The 25,304-nt window shown below is 36.4% G+C and overlaps 1 protein-coding gene across 1 annotated transcript; it reads right to left on the bottom strand.

Annotated features, from left to right (window-relative positions):
- Window positions 1-910: 910 nt before the first annotated feature.
- YME1L1 (YME1 like 1 ATPase) lies at window positions 911-24,958 on the bottom strand. Its single transcript, XM_075492592.1, has 19 exons — window positions 24,722-24,958; window positions 21,799-21,930; window positions 19,113-19,275; window positions 16,926-17,024; window positions 15,069-15,178; window positions 13,731-13,881; window positions 13,532-13,639; window positions 12,623-12,705; window positions 11,669-11,759; window positions 9,851-10,003; window positions 8,378-8,510; window positions 7,796-7,858; window positions 7,182-7,294; window positions 6,649-6,804; window positions 5,803-5,954; window positions 4,806-4,932; window positions 4,632-4,705; window positions 3,891-3,977; window positions 911-2,724 (listed from the first exon to the last, which is right to left on the bottom strand). Exons 1-19 carry the CDS (start codon window positions 24,749-24,751, stop codon window positions 2,581-2,583), a joined length of 2,169 nt encoding a protein of 722 aa, XP_075348707.1. The 5' UTR covers window positions 24,752-24,958; the 3' UTR covers window positions 911-2,580.
- Between the last annotated feature and the right edge of the window lie 346 nt (window positions 24,959-25,304).

The following is a 25,304-nucleotide window of genomic DNA, read 5'->3' on the forward strand; positions in this document are numbered from 1 at the left end:
CTTTCCCTGGAAGTTTGCATTTTCTTTGTATTAAGCTTGATGGCAGAATTCTGGCATAAGTCAGCCTTGGAAATGCAGAAAATTCAGAATCATGCCCAAGTTTGAAGTTCTTAGTTTATGTGCCACCATGCTCGTGACGAGTTTAGAGCTATTTAAAAAGCAGTTAGTCCATCAAAGCACCTAGCTCTGCCCTGTTTTACAACAACATGAGGCTGTGTACTTAAAGAGAACTGGGGTTATTCTCACCATGTGACTGATGTTTGGAAGCTGCCTTTGTGGTCTCCTACCTCTGTCCAATGATTACGTGAGGAGGAATTTCAGCTCCTAGATGCACCCGAGAACACCAGAGGTCAAACCCAATGCCTAAACAGACAAGTTTCTTTGAAACCCCCAGATACCGCACACATGCAACCATCTAGGTATGACAGTAAACTCTTCAATAACACTTCTGCTGTTAAGTTGCCCAGAAAACAAAGATTACACTTGATCTCTAACAATCATCTTTCATGACCCAATGAGATACCACCTTTTTTTTTGAGACTGTGCTCGCTTCCTGGCGTATAGCAAGAGGCTTTTGAATGAGAAAAGTAAGATAGACCTCAAGGACTTACCCCCCAAACCAGTGACTTCAAAAGTGAAAAGCTTCTTGCTTTTGTTTCTACATGCAGATTCATATTATTGAGCTGGAAAAGTTCCCATCCAAGTCCCACTACTGAAGCAGCAATTGAAAAAAGGTCTGAATTTCTAGGGAGAACATTCCCTAGAAATCTAATTAGAGAGAGTGCAATTTTGCCATCATTCTAAAATTTATTTACAAGTTTAAATGTTTTATACACCTCAATTTACATAGTAGGGAACTTGGTATTACATTTTATAACAATTTACAGTTAATAAAAAGAAAACCAATATGCATAATTAAAATTAACCTTTATTACTCCAAAAAAAGATGCCAAATATGCAGTGTATTTCTGTTGGCATACTTGTAAAATACATGTACAACTGTAACTAGTCAGCCTAGACATTTGGTATACTGTTTTATAACATTTGGAAGTTCTCCCACACTGCACTGGGATGTCACTATAGTAAGCTGACAAAAATAGGCAAGTAGAAAGTTATCCTGGTTTTGAAAGAAAAAAAAAAAAATGCATGTGCTCTTACTAAAAAACTAGGTTATAATCAAGCATTACACTCAGAAAATTCTAAAATACTATGTTACTTCTAGTTTTATGTGTAGCTACCAATTTCTATTCAAATTTATTGGCACCAGCCCAACTATTTTAGTGTCCAAATATGGTAACCTTCAACATTAATATGCTAATAAAGGCCCTCTCTGCAACAGAAGTTTATAGTCCCAAGAGTCTACAATTAATTGTGCAGAAAGATTAAGATGTGTTATTCCTAAAAACCAGTTCCATGAGATCAGAAAAATACTGGCATATAATTGCTAGCAATCACTTCCAGTTGATTGGAAACTGCTTTTGTTCTCAAAAACTTTTTCTTATTATCTTAGAATTTCCAGAAGTTTCTGTAAGGGTTGAAAGAAAAGGTTTTATTTCCCTACTTCTACTGTAGAACAGAACTGGGAATGTTATTTGAAACAACACATGCTTCAAACATTTTCTGAACTACTCTTTAGTGAGCAGTACTGCCCTCTTTGAAGAAATTACCTGTTGGATTATCAAACGCCCATATATAATATTAGTAGAAACTAGTTCTGTAGAATCTCCAGCAGTGTAAAAGCACTGTCAAAGCACTATTATCCATCTACTGCAGTAATAAAAAAATCTAAGAATCCTGTCAGCAGCACATCAGAGGTCACAGGTATTTCTCTTATCCCTGCCACAGTTCTGCCCAAAACATGGTCCAAAGAGGCTTAGAGATGTTTAGCCTGGGTTTTTTGCATTAAAATTTCTCTCCCAGCCATACATGTGTGTACTTTAACCCCAGGAGCACTGAAAACACAATCACTAATGTTTTTGTCTAACATGGAGCTCCCATGACTCCCTTTAATAGAGATGCACTCTGTAGCCGCTTCATTCTTAGAGATGTTCTGTTACATTTCTAAATAAGATGTCTTCTTTAAAAGTGATCTCTAGCTTCAAACAGAGTATGAACATTAGTTAGACTACATACTACTGGTTTACAAATCAATCTGTCACTACCCACAATACATTCCATAGCACATATTGTGGGGTATCACTTCAAACGCACAGGTAGCAGCATGACCCAGGAAGCTATGCCAAAACACACCAGTATATCTGCATGTTTTTCTTCTCAGCTTCAACACATTTGACTAAACCAAAGCGCTGAATTCAACCCTGAGATTTATCCTTCTGAATAACTTCTTGTGGGAAGAGTACAGGGAGCAGAGGATGAGGAACTTGCTTTATTTTGTGTGTCTTACTCTGATGAGACACAACAAATAGATGAGTAACAGAAGCTCACAAGAGACAGAATAATATTGAAGTGTCACTAATGCCATACACACAGTAGGAAGGGAAAAAAGGCTATGCTGCGTAAGACTACTGCATTGCTAGATGTACATTCTTCAAATTACCAGTTACTGTATCACAGAAATTATCATCTTACTTCTAGTTTTTTTCCCTCTAGAACAATTTGGATTTCTTTGGCATCCAAAGTCTCATATTTCAATAAAGCTTCTGCTAAATTCTTGTGTTCTTTTGCATGAGTCTTCAGGATGTTCTTTGCTCGCTCATATGAGTCCTAATATTAAAAAAAGGTGGAAGAAGATTTTAAAACTTCAGAACACAAATAACAGCAAGATTCCACTTTAAAAATTGTTTCCAGGTAAATACAGCTCGAAACAAACATTTAAAGTTGTGCCTTATATTTCATAGCTAGCACAGCTCCTGTCTCATGAAGATTTAAAATCTAGCTGGCATAATTAATTAAAAAAAAAAAACAAACACCCAACCAAACTTTATGCCACCTTTGCATTTTGCAGAAGTTGGACTAAAATAAAATCTTGAGACAAACCTTAATATTTTTACATATGACTTAGAAAAGACTTACTAGATTTGAAAAGTTGCTGATTAAATTAAATATATTTGATTTTTACACTATGAGCAGTGCTACAGCATTCAAGGAATGTTTCTCAAAGACTAAAGTTTTTAAAAGCTCATAAAACTCTTAAAGTATTCTGTACTTTAAGAAAACTGAAAGCTACCCAACAAGTTACCAGTTGCTGCAAGTAGATGCACATTGCCAGCATTACCAGCTTCCACTTTACCTTTTAGTTCTACAGAGACAGTTCTTACATGACCAAGTCAGTTCAAAAACAGCTACAGCAAAAGTGTTAATCATTTAAATGTTCGGATATGAATAATTCTCCTGCCTGTACCAAACTAATTCAGATTACCAGAACAGTGATCTGGAAGTTCTGTGATTATTGAATGTTACAAATTTCCCTAAGTATCTGATACTCATCACTGTGGGGAACAGGATACTGGAAAAGGAAACTCTCTGATCCGATATGGCCATTCCTGTGATTCTATACAAAATTATTTAGCTGCAAGTTATGAAATGTGGGAGTAACACAAAACACATCTGTTCTAAAACAATTTATAGACATACTTTTTCCCCTATGAATTGAATAGACAAAATACAAATCCTGACCAAATGTAAGAGGAAGTGTTAAAGCGTATATTAAAGAACCTAACACCACCAACTTGTTTCTCACTACTTGTGCATGACAATGACCGAGAAGTTTTAATATGCAGAGATTCAAAGTTGCAGCTACATTAAATACTTGGGAATACTTCCATCCAGCTGTGTATTTTCACCAGTATACATTACCAAACTGAATAATCAAGTAAGCTGACACTCGTCTCAAAATAAATGTATCTGAGCAGAGGGGGAGAGAATCTTACCCGAAGAAGCGTTCTTACTTCTTGTTCAATTGCAGACTGAGTTTCAGGGCTAACTTTCCCCGTATCAGTATAGGTCATAACACCAAGCTAAACAACAATAAAAAAAAAAAATCTTTATCTTGCCACTGTTGCAGTAATACACATTAAACACTGTAAGAGCTTCATCACCTATGGCATCTACATGCAAACAAATAAAATCATTCATCAAATGCTTGCTGAAGTGCTTGCAACAGAAGCAAAACCCCTATTCATCAACTATGTAGTCACTGCAGAGTTCTATTTCAACAGGTCACAGTACAGATCCTGCCATGTGTTTTCTTATTTAAGCATTTGCTTATTTAAAAAACAAAACAAAATCCCCAGACTAATAACACCTGATGGGTAATAAAGATGACCAAAGAAGTTTCTTTAGAAGTCTAGAAAACTCAGTGCTGTCGTCGTCATCCCCCAAAACCCAAGATTATCCTCAATTCCAAAATGTTTATAATAAAAGCAAACATTTTCTGCAGACAGTAACTTTCGAGGTAATATTGAGGTGAAGATCTTGAAAGTTAATTTTTCAAGTGTCAAATATATAGGTTTTCTATTTGAGTTCTCTATAGCAGGGCCAGTCATAAGGCTTACTTTCTTTTTTGCCAGAACTACTTAATCTCTGTGATCACTGACAGCCAAATAGGCATTTAGTTAAAGAACCAAACATTTCTTTGTACCATCTAAATATTTAAGGATTGATGATACTACCTTCTCGCTCATTCCAAATCTAGTCACCATCAGTTTTGCAATTTTAGTAGCATTGTCAAAATCACTGGAAGCACCTAGATAGCAAACAGATGTAAATTACATCATTGAAGCCAAGTTAAATGTGCCAGTCCACAAACTTTGATCAAAAATTCTTTTAACTACCACTCAGCTGACCTGTTGTGATGTGATCACTTCCAAATATGAGCTCTTCTGCTACTCTTCCTCCCATACAGACATCCATCTGTGCAAGCAACTGGGACCTAGTTTCACTCCATCTGTCATTTTCTGGGAGCAAAGATACCTGTAAGATACAGAACTGTGGTCAGGTAACCATAAACAGAAGAAATACTGAAATAATCTGAAAAATATTCTTGTTTATATCCAAAGGAGATATAAAGGCTTTTATGCAATGATTTGAATGCTCTGGGCCTCCTCCTAGTCTATGCACTCGTCAGGTTTGCTTGGAGGTGCTTAGTCTACCAGCTGAAGTAGCCCCCGACAGGCCATGAGCACCTCAAAATTAAGCAACTTAAATCTACCACCAGAAGAAACAGAACAATCTATTCTATCCATGTCTCCTTACTCCCTACACTTGTACTGAGCACAAATCAACTTGCCTGGAGGACTCAGGCCAATGATTTTCTTTAACTGAACACACTAACTTGGATAAAGTTCAACAGAAACAGACAAATATTTTTCTGTTCAAATGCTTGGCAGCTAAAGGCAGCATAGAAAAACTTAGGGATATCTATGCTAGAAACAGAGTAGGCAAGCGATTAGGTTTAGAAAAAGTCACATCAGACAAAGAACAACTTGATAAAGGATGTTTGTGTTAAAAGTACAGTTGAGCAGTGGTTCTACTTTCCAGTCCTTTAGACATTGTTCAAAGTTTCGCTGTTGGATGCTATTTTAACTGCAGCAGAATCAAACATACTTACATTTCTTTCCTTGTATATGTGAACTATCATACTAGCATATGCTGTTTTATTTCAAAATGAGGGAAGAAAGCTTTCTATCACACAGAAAATATGACTAGGGATTTTTCCAAGAGATTGCTTATAACTGAGTATTTCAACATATTACAATATGCATTAACATAATTATAACAAATAGCATTGTTGGCAAATTCCTTAACCACACTAAACCAACATAAAGTTCTAGAAATACTCACATGTCCAAGTGTTGTTCCTCGTGTCATGATTGTAGCCTTGTTGATCGGCATTGCATCCTTAGTATAATATGCAATGATAGCATGTCCAGATTCATGGTAAGCAGTGATGGTTTTGTTTTTCTCATCAATTTCTACACTTCTACGTTCAGGTCCTTAAACAGAGGAACATTAAATAAACTTTTTTGTACAGCTGACCACCACAATCCACACATTACATAAGCAGAGCACAAAGTAGCTAAGGAACAGCACTCAAGCAAAATTAACTAACACTCATTAAGTGCAAAATGTTTACGAGTAGGATTTTAATGTCTAAAATGGACCTCAATATACTCTACAGACAAGTTGCTTTTAAAGCAATAGATTTAAAATGCAGTCTGAGTATCTGAGAAAATTCCATTTCTTCTCTGAAGTATGAACACACCAGATTTTTACTGTATATGTCTCAGACGTTTAAGTTTTGTGTTATCACACAACAGTTAGTTAAACAGAAGTTCCAGGTTTCTGGTCATGTATTCTCTCCTTTCCTTTAGGAGTAAGTAGAGGACGGGTAAGAAATCCAGCCTGTGTCTTCCTCTAGGCTCAAATACAACATGCAGCATTTTTGATAAAAAAAAGTATCAAGTCTTAAAGAATGTATTCCATACTAGATTTTACATACTACTCTCTGGTCTCAAAAGGTTCTGTTCAGAATAAACTAACAAACACACACACACCACCATCCCCCACCCCCCCTCCAAAAAAACCAACAGCATAAAAACTTCTCTCTTTCTCTGTAGAGGTCTTAATCACCCAAGAAAACCCCTGTGTACTGTAACATATATGTATGCCTTTTATATAAAATCCTACCCATTAGAATTTTGTCCTTGGAGAATTCTAGTTCTTTCATGGTTACCATATCTTTTCCATCAACAGCTGCCTTTAAGGCAGCTTGATTTACAAGATTCTCAAGCTCTGCTCCAGAAAATCCTACCGTGCCTCGTGCAATTATTTCTGGATCAACAGCTGTGGGGAAAAACAAACAAACTTGTCATTAGGGTCCATATTGCTCCTGAAAAAGCTTGTATCCTGAAGAAATATCGAGAACCGATTTAATTATAAGCAAGAATCATGCTCTATTAAAAATAATGTGTTAGACAAAAAATTTTCAGTTTTAGAAGAAATGAAGCCTAATTCTTAAGACACTATGAACTGTTTGGGACTAGAAAGAAACACTGCCTCAGAGAACTGCCATAACACTACGTACTAGGCAATTTTTGTGGTCTTTACTGAGACACAGGGTAAAGCCACAATTGCTGATGGAAAAAAGGACTAATATGAGGGGGCTGATCCAGTATAAAAACTGTTACATAAAAAGATATTACAGTAAAGCATTTACTTACATGGATCATACTTTATTTTATTAAGGTACCACTTCAGAATTTCTGTACGACCTCTTACATCAGGCTTGGGAACGGTAACTTGCATATCGAACCGACCAGGACGTATTAAAGCACTAAGGGAAAAGACAATTTAATACATTGACTTAAAAATGCTGCAGTAAACTGTTACTAACATATATAAGGAACAAAAATCCATTTGATATTTCAAAAGACATCTACATAGACTATGTCTGGTGCGCAGATGCAAAGAATACATTTTTTTTATCTGTAAAAACACAGATGAAAGATGTTTATTACCAACCCATTTCAAAGGTTTTTTTTGCTTTTGAAAATTTTGCATTGTGAACTAGGAATGCAGCTAGTCAATTTAAGTAGAAAAACTTCCAGAAATTTTAGATGCTTAGAAGCATGTTACTTATTTCTCCATATTTAACTCAACAAACTTTTAAATGCCAAAATCTGGTCAATACACACCCTTTTTAAGAAGGAAAAACCCCAGCTATAACACTGTAATACTTGAAGTTGTCACAAGCAACTTTGTTGTTGTTTTTGTGGGGGTTTTGTTTGTTTGTTTAATACATGCTCTGTAGAAATGATCAATACATTATACTCACTTATCTAATGCTTCAGGGAAGTTTGTTGCACCAATAATAACAACACCTTCATTGGGTTTAAACCTGTAAGGGAAAAAAAGGGTGAGAATGTTGGAAAAAAAGAATGTGAGAATGTTTTTTTGGAGACAGAATTAACACCTTTTTTTGCCCATAACTACTTCTATCTCTCATTTTGGGTGACCTCAACTGGCCAGTCAAAAACATGCTGTCAAACCACAACATGTGATTTAAGAATGACCACATTTAACCTAGGAATTGGTTAAAAACATACCCTAATCTCAGGGTTGAACTTCTTCCTTTAAAAATAGAGCCAGCCTAAAAAATTGAGAAGTTCTTTTAAATAATTGCAGCTATTGTGCTACTACAACTCAGAAGCTTCTATATTCTTTACAGTAAGGCCATTAATGCTGCTGTTGGCAGTACTAGAAAGTGGTCATAAGAGCATCTTAAATTTATACCCTTAAAAGCATTACAAAAAAATTACAAAAAACATCAAAGCTGTCAAGGAATAAAAATTCACCCAAATATTCAAAATACCAGTCAGTCAAGCACCTTCTGTGCCCTCACAATCCACATATTTACCCATCCATTTCAGCAAGAAGTTGATTAATGGTCTGTCTGGAATAGGGATGCATTGGAGATTCAATTCTCTTCCCACCGACAGAGTCCAACTCATCAATAAATATAACACATGGTGCATTTGCTTTTGCTTCCCCTAACAAAAGAAAAATAGCAGGACACTTCAACCACACAAAAGAACAGACAGTGTATCATGTAATTTACCATTCTACTATTTCTATTACTCTTGGATCATAAAGTGTTCTATTAGACATCACCAGAATTGTCTTTATTTTAGCCTAAAAAAAATGAAATATATTTTTGAAATGAAGCCATACAAAGAGAAGCAAGGTTCTTCATCTGCACATCAGCTTATTCTTATCATGCTACAAGAAATTACTAGTAAAATAAATTAAGAAATGAGTTGTATTTCATATCAGCTCCCTACAACACTTTATTTCATAGGCTTGGGCACAGAATATTGACCTATTAAATAAAAATAATATGAAATGTGATGCTAACTTATTTTAATAGAACCTGTTTGTTATTTCACAGTGAAGACCTCACCCTCAAGTTTACAGGTATTAAAAACACGAAATAAAAATGCAATAATAAACTTCAAGGCCATCGACTGGTACAGGCATACCAGGGCACAACTCATCTCACCCAGCTGGACATATCTGTAACATTGATATTAATGCACAAGAAAGTCATCTAAACTTCTGTAGTCAACAGAAAGAAATGCACATTTTAAGGTACAACACATGTTACATTTTGCATCCCTTCCATGTGAAGCAAGTCACATTTCTTCTACAAATGTAAACTACTTTCTACATTGTATATGCCTGACACTTCCATTTAAGCGAGAAGTTGGATTCCCCCCCTCCCCTGATAATATTTATTTGCATACTTAAAATAGAAAGCCTCGTCTGTGAAAGTTATCAATCTAAACATTAATTTTAAAAGTTTAATTATAGTGCCCTTTATTCTGGGCCTGTTGATGGGTGTGAGAAAGGAAATCTCAATTTACTGCTACACTGTGATCCCGTAAAGCTCTAATTCAGAGAAAGAAAAAAGACAATATAAAAATATGAGGGAAGTAATTGAGAAGGTTAACACTATTTTTTATCTTAAGTTTACACTTTAATTCGAATTTACAATAATTTACATATGACAGTAAGTAAATTACAATTTAAAATATTCCATTTAGTTTATAGGACATTACATTTCTAATTAAATTACTTCTATTCTCTCTGGGAGTGTTTAACATCAGTTATAATTTTTGCTACAATTTCATCTGACAACTAACAAGATTCTACAGTTAACTGACACTCACAGAATTCTGAGATTTACTTACACAATTAAAGTTTTATTTATTAGCCTTATACACTAATACTTTCCAGTAACCAGAACTGTACCTAATCAAACCTTGTAAACAACACTGAATACTTAATCTCACATATTAAAGGATTTCAAAACCACAAATATTTAACTTACTGAATAGGCTTCGGATGCGACTAGCTCCTACACCAACAAACATCTCATCAAACTCAGATCCAGATGCATAATAAAATGGAACATCAGCTTCACCAGCTACAGCCCGCGCAAGAAGAGTTTTACCAGTACCAGGTGGTCCAACTAACAGAATACCTAAAAAGACAAACAAAAAAACCAAACAACAACAAAAACACCAAACCCACACAGTCTTATAGTACAGGTACTGTTTCTTCCATGCGTTACAATAAATAATTCACACTTGGCTCCAAAAAGCTGTTAACATCCCATTTCAGATATTGCTCATTACTTGCTGTCTGAAGAAGCTTCCTGTAACAGATCTAGATACACTCTGATCCATACTAAAACAAAGACTTGTAAGACTATCAAATAAAAACAGAAGCCTGAAGTATTCTACAAAGTTACTACTGAGTTTAGCAGCTGAATCCCTAATAGTGTCTTCTTCAAACTAATGTTTTCTTAGCTGTTTCTGAAAGTGGAACTTCTTTTTTTAAAATTAAATCATTCCAAGTAATTGACTTTAAACAGTGTAGAGCACTAACAGGAAACAGACTTACCAGGTTTACATATTTCAGATTCACTTGGCCTTCTACTATGATCAAGCCTAATCATCCTTCTAAATCAAAACATTTGTTTCTGAACTGTCTAAAGCACTTAGCAAGAACTAAAGGTGCTGAAAGTCATACAGAAGAAATAAAGGCCTTTTAAGAGTTCAGATACATAAAAGCCCTGCCTTTCAAGATAAAGGACTACTGTATATTAGTTTAATAACTAAAGAAGGCACAGTAAGTTTTGTCTAATCCCAACATACTCATTTGCATAATACAGGTTCTTTTTTGGACATCTTTGCGTTATCTTGGGTAAGTTTTTAAGACTAAACTTATGTTGTGTATCTTTCTCAGATGAGAAAAGGTACAACAATTAAAAGTTTTGGTGACAAGAAGTTATTCAAAAAAATATATCCTTAGAGAGACAGTTAAAGGGGTGGAAAAAAATAAGACCTAAAAACCTCTGGGCTACATAAAGTTCTACTTAAAAAGGCATTAACACCAATTATGCACAACTTTATCAGTAATTTTTTTTTAGTACTATGTTATGTTCAGCGACAAAGTAGAAGAACTTTTGTAGTTCAGTACATCATCTCTAAAAGGTTTACTTGTGATTTCAAAGAAATATCAATTCTTAACCCTGTAAAGAAGGCCGCTAACAATGATAAACATAGGCTTGATTTCTGAAAGGCTTTTTTGCCTGGAATCTACAGTCCACTGCTTTGCCCTGTCATAGCTTATTACCCCTAATGTTATTACTGAATTTCTACCAAATGCAAGATGTATCCAGGCATCTTTGCTTCTTCTATCTGAGTATCTCAGATACCTCAAATTCTCTGTGTGGGTAGGCAGTAATGACCAATTTTTACATGTGGGGAACTGAAGGTAAGACAGGAAGCACGCAGCATGCTTCCTTAACCTCCATTCCTCCACCCCCAAGTACCTCATATAAGGGTATCCTTTAATAAAGAAGCTTTCACAACTCTCTGAAGATTCATCTGTTCCTCAAATATTTTAAACAAACAAGGAAATCCACTACCTATGTCTAACATTATTTCATTTTTCCCAAATACAAACTAAACACAATAGTAGTATTTAGGACCATTTTGGTTATATACTTTTTTTGATTCCCTAACTAAAGGAAAAAACATTCAGAAGCTAGGCTGTAAATTAGTCATTCAGTCTAGAACAAAGCTACAAAGATAGCCACAGCTACATATGATTTTCATTTCTGCTGAGCAATTATTCTTACCTTTTGGAAGTTTACCTCCTAGTGCAGTAAATTTATGTGGGTTTTTCAGGAATTCCACAACTTCTTGCAGTTCCTGTTTAGCTTCTTCAACCTACACATTAAAAACATACCACAAAATATAACTAAGCATTTATAAAATACTGCTTCTTTTTTGTAAGTGAGTTTTGTATTAGAGACTTAGAGAAGTTTAGGTCTCTAATTGTGTATTGATCAAAAATACACAACAGAAAGAGGAGATAAAAGCGTTACTACAGAATTTGTGTGGATACCAAGTGTCCATGAGTTTAATTCAACCTATTTCCTAGAACTGTTCATAGGAATAATCAGTAAACACCAAAGTTAATAATACTGAAGGAATAACCAAACAGTTCAAGACCAGATCTGACCAACAACATAAACACATAATCAAAAATTCTACATCAAGATATTAGTCTAATTACTTAAAAAGAGATTAATTCTATCTATTTGTCCAAGAGGAAGGAGAGGTCCTCATTTTGCCACTGACAGCCAAAGAACAGTTGAATAGAAAAAATACACCTATCCCATCAGCAGCGACATGCCCACTTCTTTCTGAGAATTTCCATATCTCCTGTCCTAATATCAGATATCTGAAAGAGATGGTACTAACAGAGAAACGGTCAAATGGCATTACAATCTTCTTGTATTGGTCAACTTCTGCAAAAAATAGATTAACATGGATACTTATGGCCTGCCTTCTGCTACTCTAGCCTTTAAAAATGTGATTCAACAAGTCAAGAGTGCACCTCTTATAAGGTATTAAATGCCACGAAGATACAAAATAGAACCAGAGTGGTTAAAACCCTTCTTGATCTTGGGGAATATATATAAGGCTTCAGTTCATACAAATAAATTTCTTGAACAGAGTAAGACATTCTTCAGGCTCACAATGATTAGTTAAGCAAGAACTCATACACACTTTACTTTTGAACTTACCCCTTTTACATGTTCAAAGGTGACATTTTTCAACTGGATTGGATCAACTGCTGCATCAAAGATACTCGATGTTCGAAAGCGTACTAATAGCAAACAGCAGATGATAAACAACAAATTTACACATGAAGTCATTTCATTCCAAGACTGAACTTTGCACTTGAACACATACCATTAAGCCACTAACTTTGCACCTGCCCTTTTAAAAGGGCATGCTTCACTTTACAAGTGTCCAGCAAGAATAAGATTTCTTAAAAAAAAAAAAAAAACCCCACTTTAAAATATTTGCAGTCAGTTCAGTGATGTAAGTGCTTTTTAGTCATTTGTAGTACAGAAAGCCCTGCATCCAAAAGCAGGTACACAAAGCCAGAAGTTCTTCCCCAGTATTTCTGCACATATCCTAACTTTCTTGAGACCCAGGTGACAACTTAGCATGAAGTTGAAATTCTCCATGTACATTATCTCAGCCTTTGATCATTCCACTATTTCCAACAGATTTCTCAAGATGATAATTTGGCCATGCAAGTACCTAGTTGCTATAAACTAGGCTGTGATTACAAATAAAAATCAAACCATTTTGCCTACTGCTGACCTAGATAACGCATCATCTAAATTCAAAGACATACACAATTGGTGAACAGTCTGACTACTTCTCTGCTTGGTTCCATGTAACTGTTTCACCAAAAGAGTTAAAATAATTATACTAACAGGCAACTTTTTTGTCTCCATAAATGTTTTGTCACACTATTGTCTGAAGGGCTGTAGCCAAAAGCAGTAAATAACTCTTCTCTTTCATTAGTACATTGAAATGTTATCCTAAAACAATAATAATGTCAAAACGCATTTAATTTGTGCTAAACTTGCTGGAAGAAACAACGCAAGTGAAACAGTGCAGAAAAAAAGTTAACTAACCAGCATCAGAAAAGGAGCCTTTCCCAGGTAAAAATGATGAATATATAGCAAGATAAAAACAAAGAACAAAGAGAAAGAAAGAAAGCAAACGTGATCTTCTTAAGGAATCTGTAAAAGAAAACAAACAAAGTTTTAAAACAGGCTGAAATAAACTACTTTCTGAATGCAAAGACAAGATACATGAACTAAAACAACTTACCAAGTGTTTTTTGCAGGAATACCTGTGCTTTCAGAAAGCCTTCTGCAAAACCAGTTTTAAAAGCATCCTGGTGTGCCTCTGGGATGTTTTTTGTTTTCATTAGCGCATCTAAATTTTCAACATCAATTCTTCGCTTTCTCAGGATAAAGCCCTAAAATATTTTCCACAGCAGCATTAGTATACACTAAGTTTTGGTACATAGTTAACTTACTACCTGGACATTGGGGGTGGGGGGGGTGGGGGTGGGGGGGGGTGGTGTTAAAAAAAGCATATAATGCAGGTGCTATGGGGTTAGTTAGATGACACAGGGCAGTAGCTTGAGTGTGGAATCACAATGGTTCCAAGCAGGGGCACCCTGATTTTTGCTGAACAGGTCAGGTTCAGAGCCCTCCTGGACTCCAGTTCCAAACAGAAAACGCAGCCTAAGGCAGATTTGCACACAGCTAGTTCTTTACACTGGATTCAGTGGGAGTTATTAGCTTAAGCTTTTTGCTTCATGAAATCAACTTAAATTACTTCCAAATGTGAAATATCTTCGTAAGTATAGTTTTGCTAGAGCTTGAAGATCAAATACATCTCATATGCCCTACCAAATTTAAGAGCAGCAGTGCATAAAGCTAGCTCTGGTATATCTTCATCCATGGTATACCTAGTCCACAGATAAAATAAACTACGAATGCCTAGAAGAAGGGGAGAGTTCAAAGCTAATTTACACACACAATAAGATCAAATGCTTTAATTAGCCTGACTTCTGTACAACCAATTAGAAGCAAAGAGTACCTAGGTTAACTTGGTTTTGTTAAGTGCTTGGCTACCCCAAGCCTGAATAGTTATCTGCTGAATTAAATGTATATAAGTGAGTTTGTAACCCACAAAACACCGAGTTTAAAACTTTTTTATCTTAAAAATATACTAGCCACAATACTAGCCACAATTAAGTTCATTCTTAAAGCATCAATCACATTCTGAACTGCTTAAAAAAAAAAATACATTCTTGTATGTTAAACTAGCTGTATTTCTGTTTAAACAAATACTTCGACTCCAAACTATTTTTAACAAAGCCACAAAAACAGAGTAAGAAGAATTTCATTTCTAGAGTTTAAAACTCCGAAACCACTATCCTAAAAAATTCAAATAATCTTTATATTGATGATATATGAAGCAAATCTGTGTATTAGTAAGAAAAACAGTATGTTATCATTAGCTCAAGTTTTAGAATTAAGAATTTTTTTCACACTAGTGAAACCAAACACACTTGGTAAATTGTAAGGGTTCATTCAAGAGAAAGAGATGGTCTGAATAAGCCCAAAACAACTTCATAATGCTACTCGTATTTACCTTCAGAAGCGAAGAAAGTGAATTTTTTGTTTCTGTGAATTGTTCAGATGTTGACTGCAGACGTCTTGCTCTTGATCTCAAAGTCTTAAAGGTCCGTGATTGTATGTAAACTTAAAATAGTAATAATAAATAAAAAAGTTTAAAACTATCCATTACTACCACTACACAAAAAAAAGGCCTAAGAGATTTCAGAAATTATTATATGAAAAAGACTATCATGATTGAACTGAATATAACCTTCCCAAGACATCCACAGTAGAAAGTGAAGAGAACTGTAAACAACAATCTGTTTAAGATGCCTGACCAAAAGGAAAAACCAGAAAACTGTATGAAAGATGCTTCTGGGTCTAATAGTAATAAACTGTATAAATAAACCAATAAATTTTAGCAATGTAAATGGATAGTTAGATGATCACGAACCATGTCTGTAATCTAAACTTGCAAGCAAACTGCTTACTGTTTCACAATATATTTTTCACATAAAATTTTCTGTTAAAATAATCAGGAGTTCACATTGTGAATTATAGATAATTGGCCAACCCTATCACCGTCTCAGGGAACAGAAAAGACATACGGCCGAATTAAACCCAGGCAGGGTAACATGAAACATTCGGAAGCTAATCCAGAAGGATGGGAATGAAGGTTCCTGCTCCAAGATAAGCTTCGTCTAAAAGCTCATCTGATAAGATGCCCTGAAGAGATGTGGAATGGCTTAGGTGTGCCGTTAACTTAGAAACTGACAAAAGAAATGAAACCATTTAAACACAGTGAGCTTATAGCACTGTATGTCATCTTCTAACACATCAGAAACCTCACGATGGAGATTTTATCCCATAAATCACAAAAGCCAAGGATGTTTATCTTCTTTCACTACTATGTTTTAAAATAATCACCACCACCAGTCAATTATATAGGTTTAACTAAGCCTTCTGTTATCCTAGAGTAGCACCAGATAAAAGGAACTTCTGGAGGTGATCTAGTCAAACCCCTGCTCAAAAAAGGTCTAACTTCAACATCAGATCAGGTAGCTCTGGATCTCATCCAGCTCAGTTTTGAAAATCTCCAAGGATTAAGATAACACCACCTCTCCAGACAATCTGTTTCAGAACTTAGCCATTCTCACTGTGAAAATTTTCCAATGGGAACTTCCTTTGCTTTTACTCGAAATTGTTGCCTCTTCTTTGAGGTATACAAGAGAAGGGTAACTAATATGGCTCCAATAGCAATTAGATCACTCCTCGCCTTCTCTTCTGCTAACTTTAACATCACAGATCCTTCAGCTTCCCCTGTACATTAAACACTCGAAAATCTATACCCTTCCTTGTGGCCCATCACTGGGCTATCTCCATTTTGTCAGCACCTCTCTCAACCATGGGACACAAAACCAGCCACAATATCCAGATGTAGCATCAGAAGAACTGAATAGAGGACAATACCTGAACTCCCTGAGCTCCTGATCATGTTCTTGCTAATGCAGCCCTGTTGTTACCCATCATACATCCAGGAGTAGTTTAAACCAGTCACCAAGCACCTTAGAAAGTTCATGTGGATGAATACCAGATTCAACATATCTATCAATTCAAAAGTAGTCAGGTCATCTACCATCTTTTAAGAATACAATCCACAAATACTGACATCGCTGAACAAGATTCTATAGCTACACTATGTTTACTAACTTAATTCTGGAAACATACTACTCAAATGCAAAAATAACTTCCTGATTTAAAGTGTTAATATCAATGTAAAGTTCTTCCTGAAAGTTTACCAATATTTCCTCTTAAGACTAAAGTAAAAATAATTTCCCAGACTAAAAAGATACTATAGAGATTAAAAACAGTGTAGTTTATTGTTTTATACCTGGCCAACACCGAATATCTGAACAGAAATTTTGGAGGGGATTAGGATGCTGTCTGTACAAACAAGATGAGCGTAAAGCACTGAAAACATCCACGAAACCTGTAAAAAGATACAGCAAAGTGTAAAAACACCCTCTATTATATGGCAACTAAACATTACTTGTTGCATAGGTTGTTTCTTTCTTAAATATTAATTCTATTTTACTACAGTCCTTCAGGCATCTGTAATTAAACAAATTAACCATTACCAGTACATAGACAGTTAACTTCTTCACAGTAACCCATGTCAGGCACTTTGCAATATACCACAATTTTTTCTTATTAGAACTCCCAAAAAATATTGGTACCCAGAATCCTGAATTTGAAGCTGTATCTGGGAGGGAAAACCCTGCATATCTGCACAGAGCTAAATAAAGTTACCTAGACTGGACAGGAATCCAAAGACTTTAATGAAGCTGAAGGACCAGCATTCAACCAGTCATTCAGTTTCAAAGGCTTTAAAGAACAGATTGCTCATGGGCATTTTAAAACAGAGTATGTATAATGTATGAAAACATTTTAAACTATACTAAGTCTACTTAATTGTACAGTCGTCATGCAATACAGAAACAAGAAGAAATAAATAAAAAAGCATCACAGTGAAAAAGTTATTAGCAGATACTATTTCAAGCACACTATAGACTGCAAGACAAGAAGACTGTCATTTATTTGTTGTTTAGTTACAAAAAGCTCAAAGAACTCATCCTCATTTAGCGGGTAAGAATTATTTAAGAAACATCAGAGACCTGGAGAGGGAGGGGAAAAAAATTGAGGACGAGCATACATATGCTCTCTTCCATAGCAATTCAGAAGCTAATGTAATCACAAAAAGGGTGGGGGGTTTTGTTTATTTTACATATTCTGAGAAAGTTATTACATCAGTTAGATACATCTAGGACATTAAAAAAGAACCCTGAAAGTTCCTACTAAATTTTTTGAAGTTATATGATTGTAGTAACAGCTTACAAGTTAACAACTGAAATACTGAGGAACTATGGGAACAAGAAAAAAAGATTAGCTATTAATTCTACAATGCTATATATTCCACAATCTTCTACAATACTGCATATTGGCTAATCTAATGCAACATAATTATGAACACATTAGTTTAAAAAAATATAAATACTCTCCTCACTTTATGCACAAGTATATGCACAACATACACATATCAATAGTAACAGTCACCCATAGCATGCAGAGGCACCTACACCAAAATTACATTCTTGTAGATTTGGCATGTCCCTTGCCTGTGGCAGTTTTCCACCTATAACCTTGCCTTTTCAACTGTGAATGAAACAACCAGTGAGCTTCCATGTTAATCTATCAAAGCTTTGAAGCATTTGCAACTTTTTTCTTCACATTCACATTCAGGAAACTGCCTCTGGGCCAATTTTTTTTTATCTCGCATCACAAAGCAATTTAATACTTTTTCCTCTAATAGTAGCCCTGAGATATTATTCTTACGCTCTTTCTCCCAACTACAATACTACACAGGCAGTATCTCAAATGTCAGCTATATGCTTCTTTTTCTAAACACATTCTCGACCATCTACAATGGCCTTGCTTCCTATATTTTAGACTAATCCCAACAAAACATCTTTAACTGTAAGGAACCACTCTTGGTTTATTTCAGCAATGAAATACTCTACATGGACTGTTAACAGCTTGCCAACCTGAATTCCTTTCTAATTAACGTCCTTGTGTAATGTTGCTTCAAGCAAAAAAGGAATAACTTAATGTAAACTGGAGATGTTCATGACTGTTACATTAGTAGATCAGCAAAATCTAATTTCTTCTATTTGGTGAAACAAACTGGTGAAAAAATTCATAGCTCAGGTTCATCATTAAGAGACAATGCACTTGTACTACAGCTGAGTTCAGACAAGTTTAATAGCAGCCAACTTCAAATCTGAATTTGAAGAAACAATTCCAAAATCTGGGTTGAATTTTCTAAAATTCTCAAGATTCAAAACCACCACTCTAGAGACAACCTGTATACAATAAAAAATACATTAACATTCTTTTTAGTAAAGATTTTTTTAAACTATGAGTTATCTACAGCACAGGAGATTAAACGAAAGAGTAACTGTGTTCACCTTTATAATCTAACTCTTACCAATTCTCATAAGTACTTTACTCTGAAACATACCATGCTTATTTTCAAAGAAGGACTCAGCAGAGATGTATGATGTATGCCACTGCGAAGAGACTTTGTTTTCTGCACAGTAGCCAGGAAGCAACCTGCTCACCAATTCTTTGAACTGGTTAGCTTTCAAATCAGACAATCCCAGATCTCTTAAATTAAGTACAGACTGAAAAATAGAAATAAATGTTCAAAATTTACTTAAGATTACCTTAGGGAAAAAAAAATTAAGAATAACTAAGTTACCTTTTTAGCTTGATACAGCATCTATATTTCACAGTTCAGACAAATAAAAAAATTCTAAATGAAGATACATGAATGAAAGGACATGATTAAAGAAAGAATATTTGCTACTGTCAATGCAGAACTTTTCCATTTGCACACATTGGTATTTTCATTGTCACAGTACATTTATGACAAGTGTATTTTCTTCCCAATTCACTCTTTTTAACACCTTCCTGCTCCCTGACTGAAGCAGGCACAGAAAAAAAAATGCGGTTTTCCAACTCTTTCTACTCTTTATGATAGAGCAAATGGAGAGCGTGAGGGGGAAAGATGTACAGCAATAGCCACCCATTATACTTCATCCAAGTAAGCAAACAGCAAAAGCCCTCAACCTCTTTTTTTTTTTGGCTAGCCTTTTTGCAGATAGCGCAGATTTAGCAGCGGCACAAAGACTGCTATATTTAGAAACTATACACAGAGTTAAAATCTTAAAAAGCCACGAGCTGGGTAGACACGCAATGAAAGGCAAAAGTTTCTGTGGGGAAAAGGGTAAGTACTAGGATCTGGGATTTCCTACAAAGCAAAGAAACTATGAAAAAAACAAGAGGTAAGGCACATACACGTGAGTTACTAAAGAAGTAACCTTGACCAAAGTAATTTTCATCTTGTATTTTACAGATAGGAAAAAATGGTTTTATGGGAGAGTATGTTTTAAAAATATGTATTGGTTTGGACCCTTTAAAGTATCTATTAGCCTCTCAATATTGTTTCTGCAATAACATTTTCTTAACTGGGAAGTAAATATTCTATTCTAAATGTATTTGCACAGATATTTAATTTTTGATTGTTAGAACATTATGGACTATATTTTTGTTTTTCCTAAATTGTTTTATGTAAGCTTTATGTTGATCTACTTTCAAGGTGAAACGAGATTTCCAATAAAAAGACATACATGAAAAATACTTGAAAAAAAAGTCAAAAGAAGCATTTTTAGAACAGATTCCTACATCCATCCAGAATACCACCATATTCAAAGTTTATAGTTTAAAATGGATATCTTAAGTAAACAAAATATTCTGTTTTAAAGGCTAGGGTAGATTGCTTCTGGTCCACTTATACTCAAAATAAGTATGAATACATTTTTAAACATAATTTTACTTTTACACATGGTTTAAAGGAGTAGATCAAGCATTCCCACTTTAGCTTAATAATTGCTTGGAAAATTGCTCAAATATTAAGGGGGGCAGAAGATTAAAAAAAATTTTAAAAGTAACATTTTCTGTGACCCTTCAGAAGAGGTTACTACTTCCAAATACAGATTTAACTTTGCAGCAGAGAGGCTTCACATTCTCAAATAATTATTTTTGCCATGTACTATGGCAGTATTTGCTGATTTTAAATTTGAGCTTAACCTTTATTTAAGCTTAGGTTTATTATAGTCTAATCAACTCGCTTTAAAAACTTTCTTTAAAAATACTTTAATTAAGAGAGACTTTTTAAATTATTATTTTTATACTCTTATCATGCTAGGAGGAAGCAAACAGGTGTATGATGAATTCAAGAAAAAATATTAAATGTGAAAAACCCTCTGTATTTAAAGGAGACCAGATTCTCTTGCTGAGTAGAAAGACAAATACAGAACTGAATAAATGAAACACACTTTTAGTTTCATTCATTAATCCAGGTCTCCTGCTGAAATCAGTTTTTATCACCAGAAGCAAATAAAGAATAAAAATTTAAAAATTAAAAAATAAAAAATAATTTAAAAACCCCAATGGAATCGCAACACAAGGATGACTAGTACAATCCATGCAGATTTCCAAAGTTCTGCAGTTAAGTGAGAGACTCCATGTTTTTCCTCCCAAACGTTTTCTTAATTATAAAACTTGTTGTAAGAAATTACTTGAAAGTGGCAAGATCTGATACTACTTTGCACTTTCTGTATTTTAAGTTTCAATGTGAAGAACAAAAAATACCTCATGATAATGAAAGATACTTCAATAGAAAAATAAGAAAACATGCAAATATGCTATTTAATCTCTCAAACCCCCTCAACATATTTTAAGTTACAGTCCATTTTCTCACAAGCAATAATGAAACAAACTTTGCTAGAATTCAGAGCGAAAAGACAAGAAGTGGCTTATTAACGGAAAAGTTTTTGTTACCTTAGAGCACGAAACATTAAGTTGAAAGTGAAAACAAATCCCCTCCTCATTATCAAACTACTACTGAGACAAGTGCTAGGTTTTTTTATTATTAATGAGATACTATATTTTTGTAGAATCCTTACTGCCAAAGCACTGACTGACTGAAGTTCTGTCAAAAAGTTACACTCTATGTGTTAACATTGTTTCGTTTAGTCACATGACATTATTTTATAAAACGAGTCAAACTCACTTAAACTGGTATTATTCAGATTTAATTCAGTTAGAAGCAAACCACCACTTTTTCCAAAGGTTTTTAGTACCTCACTCTTCTGAGGATCATGCTCTGGGGAGGCATCCCTCTGGACAGGCTGTACGGATGCTGTACTGGCAGTAGTAGTGGAGCTTTTTGGTGAATGAAAGGCATTGATAAGGTGACTCAGAGGAACAGTAGCCTTGGGAGGGGGGAAAAAAAAAAAATCAGATAATGATTTAAGCTTGTGTAAACTATTTAAACATATCTCCATTCCAAACCCTGACTTATAATTGTATATCTTGTACACTGCCTTTTAACTGAGAACTTCATAATAAACCACATGAACTTAGCTTCAACATGAAAGTGTTAGCTGATACCTCTATTTAAAGAAAAAAGAAAGTTTAAGTATGCATGACAGGTTAGAAGCTCACAAAGCTTGGAAGAGGGGAAAAAAAATAAAAGGCTACATTTCATGGTTTTCAAACATAAGCGTGGGTTAAAGAAAATAATCACTAGATTTGCAAATACAGAAGTAGGTACAGATCATCAACACTTAGAAGATGCAAAGACTGCCCTCAATTTGCACTTAAGACAACATTTAGTTATTAAAAAAATAGACAACTTATACATTGTTCTCAACGGAAACAGCAGAGATACAAAATTGCTACTACACTTAATACTTCCTTCAGAATATTTTTTCCATTTTTTCTTTTTTTTATGTATCATCTGTTTGCTGTGTTAGATATATGCTGTTGCAACCAGATGACAGAACAATAAGGATTGTTGCTGTCTTCTGAAAAGTATTACAAACTTAACAATCATTTCATACAAATAAAATAAAAAACTTTGTAAAACTGAGTGTTTTTCCCTTGCTGTCACCACGCCCCCATCACAGTCAATTAACTTACATTCCAAATACGTGTTTTTTCCCCACATAGCAGTAAAAGACACAAAAAAAGGAAATACAATCAATATGGGGAGAAAAAGAGAGGAAAAACAATAGCAAACTACTTCTACAGTGAAAAGTCTGCAAGTTGACACCGTCTCTTGAAAGGTTTAAAACCTGTTTATAGTTACTGTCATTCAGGAACTTTCTCTTTGGAAGAAATGCTCACTTAAAAGAATCCTGAGCCTGTCTCGGTATCCACAAGACAAAACTAAGATCACCACTCTGGTAAGACTTCACAACACAGCCACAGAAGAGAAGTAATGTTCTTTAAACAACATGAATAGAAAAAGAATGGTAAATTAGGTACTCCATCTATTTAGTGGTAGGTCTTAATTTCAGACTTTAATATGAAATATTATGACACAATAAATTCTATATTATCCCTGGACAGATATCCAAGCAACAGATCTCATCAAGCTGGTTCCCCTTGAACCAACTTGACCAGACAGCTCAGTGGCTGCTTTTGAATAGTGTTGAATCATGAGGATTTATCAATATCTTAGTAATTCAGAGATCGCCGTTCCTAAGTACTATTGACTCCTGTATTATTTTCCAAACAACAGCTATTTTAATCTATAAAGTAATACTTTTATAACTTAAAATACCTATATTTTTTCCTGCATTATACAAGTTATTCCCAAAAGTTTCCTTTATGTTTTCTTCCTTGGGATCCCACTTTAGCAACATACACAAGTATCAAACTAACCTATAGAAAGCATATACACACATCACAGGCAATTCTGCAATTCAGCAGCACTCAGTCAGCTCAGTGACACCACCTCATGAATCAGTACAGAAGCCCAAGTGCGCCACATATCAGGGCTCCTCCTCTAGCACGTGACTATATCTATTGTGAATATACAGCACAAGTAATTCCAACACTTCCAAACCACCTCGGTCTCATTACACATCACTAGGGAAGAGAGTTGGGGTGCAACTCTGTCTGCTGAAACAATACCTGATCAAGCCTCTGCCTATGAATGTCCTTCCGTGAGAACTTCCATCTCTGTGTTGACTAGACAGAATATCGACAGACAATGCTGGGAGACATGAAAACTGCCTCAGAATTAATTGTTCAAAGTCATAATTAAGCTCTGGGAGTTTATGGTAACACCGTAAAGCCTCCAGAGATCAAAGCCAGCATCCCAACCACTAATCAAGCTTTCCTCCTGCATTTCCCACTATGAAAAGTGGAGTGACACATTCCTAAAAATATCATTACAAGTTCTATCATTTCACTACACTAACAAATGCAATAAACACATTCTCCACATCTGGAAAGAACAATCATATCCCACTGTGGAATAAGATTATCACATACTAATCCCCCTAACACAAAGCATAAAAATAAAACTACTGGGTCAGACCAAAGTCCATAAAACCCACTAGTCCCAGCCAACTCACTATCTAATAAAAGATGCCTTCCCGATCGCATCCAGACTGTTCTATATAACAAATAATTGAGGGACTTTTCCTCCACTAACTCTTCTAATTTCCAAGTCATTTCTTTTTGGTTTCCACAACTCGTGACAACTAACAGCACAGTTTAACTTTACCTGTAGTAACACCACCCCCCCCCTTGCTTCTACTATAAAAACAGATACTAAAAAGCGCCATCTCCAGGTTACTTCTTCACTTCAGATTCTACAAGCTTTTACTGTACCTCTCTTCTCCATTCATGTACTTTTTTCCTAGGTAAGAATCCTCGGCCGCCGTAGCCCCCACCCGCTCTTCTCCCAGCTGCGACACTCGGTGCCGCCGAGCCGGCAGCCCCCCGCGATGCGCCCCCCACACCTCGTTCGCTCATGCCCGGTCGACGCTCTCCAAAGCCCCAAAAACGTGGCAGCCGGGATCTCGGCTCCTCCCGCCGAGGCCCGCAACCCCCGGGCCTCCCAACTGCCTCCGCCCGGCCCCGCTGCCTCTACCCGGACGCGAAATGAGCCCCCGACCGCAGCCCGGTGAAGAGGGGGCCCCAAGCGCGGCGAGCTGCGCACCGCAACGGCCCGGGGCCGCCAACGGTGCGCTCCGCGAGCCCCCCTACCTGAGGCTGCACGGTTGAGAAGGAAAACATCCTCCCGGCGGGGACGGCGGCGGCGGCGACCACAGGCGCCTCTTCCCCTCCCCAGCCCAGACGTAGAAGCCGTGCCCGCCTGTCAGCCTCCGCCGCTCAGCCGCTGTGGCAGCCGCCGCCAGCAGGAGGGCCCCGCGGCTCCACTCTTCGGGAAAATGGCCGCCCCCTACGGCCGGCAGTGACCAGGCCCGAAGCTGTCCCGGAAGCGGCTGGAGACGCTAGAGCTTCCGGGTCGCCTCTCCCTTTTCCCCCCGCGCAGCCACCGCCTCGCAACCAGGTCGCATGGCAACCCCTGGTTTCCCGCGTTTCCCGGCTACACCGCATGCAGGATCAAACCATCAGTTACAGGAGGAGGAGGGGGCTGAGGAGCAAACCATCCTCCCGGGCAGGCCCGTCTGCCCCGTGCTGCCGGGCCGGGGCAGGGCCGGGCAAGGCGGCGGGGGCCGCCGGCACGGAAAGCAGCGAGGCTGGCGGGAAGAGGAGGAGGAGGAGGGGTCCGGGCGCAGCCAGGCCCCGGGGATGCCCAGGGCGAGGAGCAGCGAGGGCCCCGCGG

This window comes from Mycteria americana, chromosome 2 (assembly GCF_035582795.1).
Source record: "Mycteria americana isolate JAX WOST 10 ecotype Jacksonville Zoo and Gardens chromosome 2, USCA_MyAme_1.0, whole genome shotgun sequence".
In the NCBI taxonomy this organism is placed as follows: domain Eukaryota; kingdom Metazoa; phylum Chordata; class Aves; order Ciconiiformes; family Ciconiidae; genus Mycteria; species Mycteria americana.